Genomic DNA, 4,163 nt, shown 5'->3' with positions numbered 1-4,163 from the left:
TATTTTTTGTTTGGCACATTTTTTTTAAAATCATCAGTATTGATTATATTACTGACGGAATGACTAATAAAATAAAAATCATCGACGATAAAATTTTTGACAAACATGTATTGTCCATGATGTCATTGGTAAATGCTCTTCTGACAAAATCAATATCTAAATACCAATATAAAAATCCTTTAGTGATATGCAAAATTGTGATCGTGAACCATGGCGAGTGATCTTAAGCTTGTTCAATATAACTACAACCCAAAGCTATCAGCTCTCTTGAACTCGATCTTTCTTCATGTCGACAGTAAACGTGGCTGGAAAAACACTTGTTTAAGTGGCATCCAAGTTAAAAGTAGAGCACTCAAATAAAGAAGTGGAGACCAAGTGATCATTTAAGGTTCATGGTTATGTTAATGACTTGGGTCACTGTTTGGGTACTTAGGGTTTTAATGGATCATTTCCCTCTTCCCATGAATTTGTCACCTCATTATCTTCTTAATAGCTTTTCCTCCATTGGATCATCATTTCCTTTGGCATTTCCATCATCATCAACAACATGGTCAACTTCTAGTCCTTCAATGGAGTTGATTTCTTTTTTAAAAAAAAATAATTTCTGGTAATTATCAGTTCCTTTTTATGAACAACTGGGATTTATTAATAATTATCTAGTTTTACATAGGTAAATATATATATCTCCATATATGCCATATTTGCAAGAATTGGTACTTTTGGGTTTTTTCTTACTCAATAAGAACGTCTATCGTCGATATAATTAATTAAGCTTAATTAACGCACTAAACTACTCTCTCTTTTCTTTTTTCATGTCCTTTTTTTTGGGATTGTTGATTTCGTCCACTAAGGAAGCGTATGGGAACACGGTTCAACCCGCGTTCCCAAAAAATTTGAAATTTTTTTTTTGCTAAAATTTAATATGGTTTGTACATTTTGGATCGTTTTGATGTGCTGATGTCAAAAATAATTTTTAAAAAATAAAAAAAATATCATTGGCATGTATTTTGGACGAAAAGTTATTTGAAAAGCACCCGCAACCACAATGTCAAACACGCTTTAAATATTCATTTAAACAGCAAGAGGTTTTGATAAAAACGAGGACCAGATTTATATTCTTTTTCAAATCACCAAACAAAGGAAAGAAAAAAGAAGTGAAATTCGTATAAGGTAATCAAATCCTTTGAATCTCCTCTTTTTAATTTGTGAGAAAAAAATATTGGCCATGGTTCCCACCTTTTATGTTCCATAATTTTCCCCTCTTTTCACTATCATTCTCTCTTACTAAAGTGTAATGCTCTAATCTGGTTTTTTATATTATTAAGGCCACTCGGATAAAATAATTAATTGATATTTTGTTCCTCATTTGTTGTTTTCTCGTAAGTCTCTTATCTCATCAATTAGTTTTTTTATTTTATTTAGGGGGTGTTTGCTTGGCGGAAAGTGATTTTCTTAAAATTACTTTTCAAACTTTCATGTGTTTGTTTGTCATTAGAAAAGTTGGTCAATAGAAAACACTTTCCAGTCAAAGAAAAATTTGGCTTGGTTTTCAGGAAAGTGTTTTCCTTTTATTTTGGATGGAAAACACTTTCCGGAAGTTGTGAAAAATTTAGAAATGTCATATTATTTGTTGATTATATCAAATTTGATTCTCAAACTTTTGATTGCTATATATATTTTGTTTTAAATATTTGTTTTTCAACTTCATCCCTTATAATTTGATTTTTATAATTGTTATTTGCTTTTTCCTTATCATTTTTTAATTGAAATTTTTTATCTATCAAATTTGGTCCTCATTCTTTTGATTGTTACTTATTTTATTTGAAATAATTTATGAAATGGTAATTATTATTATTTTAATTTCTTCATCTTTCAATTTTTTTATTTGTTAGATTTGATCTCTATTATTTTGATTATTATTTATTTTATTTGAGATAATTTATGAAATTATATTTTTTTCAATTTCATTTTCATTCAACGTTTTAATTTGTAATATTTGTTTCACATTATTTTAATAAACTTGAAAAAAATAAAACATTAATAAGTTATTTTCCAGCTCATTTTCCATGACATAACCAAGCACTAAAAAGTGTTTTCCAACTTATTTTTCATTACACTACCAAACATCATAAAATAATTCACTTTCCCGGAATTCATTTTTTTGGAATTCACTTTCCAAAAAAAAACTAATTTCCAACAAATAAACGAACTTTTAATATTTCAAATTGAATTCATGCACTCATGGCATGCATTTGAATTCATTTCGACCCTTTCTCTTTCAATCATATTTTTTATAAGAATTTAAAATTATTGTTTTTTAGTTAAGATTAAATCATTTAAAAAAAATTGATAATCAAATTGAAAAATATAAAATATAAAAGGATTCACATCGAAAACAGTACAGGGTAAAAAAACCATAACTTTTAAATTATATTATAGGTAATAAGAATCCAAGAGTGATCACATGCAATGACTGCCATCGAATGATGGGTTTGCGTTTTACACATAATTGCCAAGTGGTTTGCATGCAACCTTTCCTATTAGAACTATTGCCACGCAACACAACGAGACACCAACTCTCGTAAAATAAACAGTCTTTAGGCTCAAAATTCCCACCTCTGATTTCTCCAAAACGGCCTTCAAACACGTTCTGTCCGTCCCTTGTACAGGAAAATATGTAATTAATAAGGAGGAGGGGGCACCGAACTAAAAAAATAATAATATTCGGCGGCATGTTTTAATTTCATGTCCTGTCAGCTTTTGTCGAGTTCGATATAAAATCCTGAAATATCTAGAAAATAAATAAGGATATGGACTGAGTTCCATCCCTAAAAAGTTAGTGTCACGTATCTTTGGACATGATTCATACAAAATATTGAAGATCATGTACATTTTGTCATAACATTTCAATTACATGCACAACATTGTTATTTGCTGTTAGATTTTTATATGGGGCAGGTACTTACATAATGAGATACCAGCCACGTCAAGAAAATAGCAATTTGCAATGGCAATGGCTGTCAAGATCATGGATGGAAACTTCAGAGATGGCCATATGGAACTTGCAGAAGTCAATCGGATGGCTCTTTCTTCCGCATTTGCACGTACACTAGGCCTTCTATACCAATATGTGCAAAACCCTCAAGGCTCAGATGATTCTTCATCAACTTGGACTTCACGTGTCATTAGGTCACTTCCATTAGGGTCCTACATTGCATCTTATTTTAAGGGCACGAGTAATTGTTTGAGTGCTGTTATGTAAACTGTTGGGAATTGCAGGTGGCAGTTGGTGCTGGTTTTGAAGAGGCGGATGATGTGGTGGCAGAGAAATTGGCACAGGAACTTCTTTGGATAACTAATAAACTTAGGGATTATGGAGCCGTGGATGAAGCTCTGTTGCAATATTGGAGTTATGCCTCTGGTCTTGCTTCTCTTGCGCTCAGTACTGCTAACCCTAGGGTTCAAGGTTACATCGCCAAGATCTCAGAAATTTGTTTCCATTCATAAAGAAATTATTACCTCAACTTGTTTCATGTTATATATTATACTCGCAATGAGATAGATGCCATTTTCATGAGAACCTTATAATAATTTGAGTATCTAGCGTATGAATTCGGTCTATCTAATAAATTTAGGTCTATATATGAGTAAGATCTTGCTCATGAATCTCACAATTCTTGTAAAGTATCCCCATTGAATTAAGAATTTTCTCCAACGATATTAAAATTTCTAATTAATGTAAGCATGGTATTAAAATTTCTCACGAAATCTTGCACTACATCACATATCCTTTGGCAAAATCTTTGTATTACATTTAGTTTTGTTCTTTGTACTTCGTACTTTGTAAGGAGTGGTTTTGCGATATGATTGTTGCGAGTAGAATGATCTTCGGGACTGATTTCAAACTGAAAGAGAGGAGATGACCGCTGCACATTTAAATTTTCACTACGCAGTATTTTGCTTATATTTACGTTTTGTTTTCTTTATCTTCTAGAGTTCATGTGTGGGCTTAGTGTCAGGAACTCCTGTTTTATAGGAATTTCCTTTGAATACTACTAACTACTAAAAAGGAGGTTCATATTTGCATCAAAATAATTTAAATGCAACTTTAATAAGGGATTAGTAATGGATTATATATATATATATATATATATATATATATA

The 4,163-nt window shown here is 30.9% G+C and overlaps 1 protein-coding gene across 1 annotated transcript; it reads left to right on the top strand.

Moving 5' to 3' along the window:
- Positions 1 to 210: 210 nt before the first annotated feature.
- On the top strand, positions 211 to 3,507 carry LOC7456297 (uncharacterized). Its single transcript, XM_024605707.2, is given in 5 exon segments — positions 211 to 282; positions 284 to 345; positions 347 to 550; positions 2,959 to 3,254; positions 3,257 to 3,507. Coding segments are annotated over 5 exon segments (885 nt in total).
- The last annotated feature ends 656 nt before the right edge of the window (positions 3,508 to 4,163 follow it).

This window comes from Populus trichocarpa, chromosome 7 (genome assembly GCF_000002775.5).
Source record: "Populus trichocarpa isolate Nisqually-1 chromosome 7, P.trichocarpa_v4.1, whole genome shotgun sequence".
NCBI classification, from domain to species: domain Eukaryota; kingdom Viridiplantae; phylum Streptophyta; class Magnoliopsida; order Malpighiales; family Salicaceae; genus Populus; species Populus trichocarpa.
The sequence above is the reverse complement of the archived record's forward strand: the minus strand, read 5'-3'. Positions and strand labels throughout refer to the sequence as shown.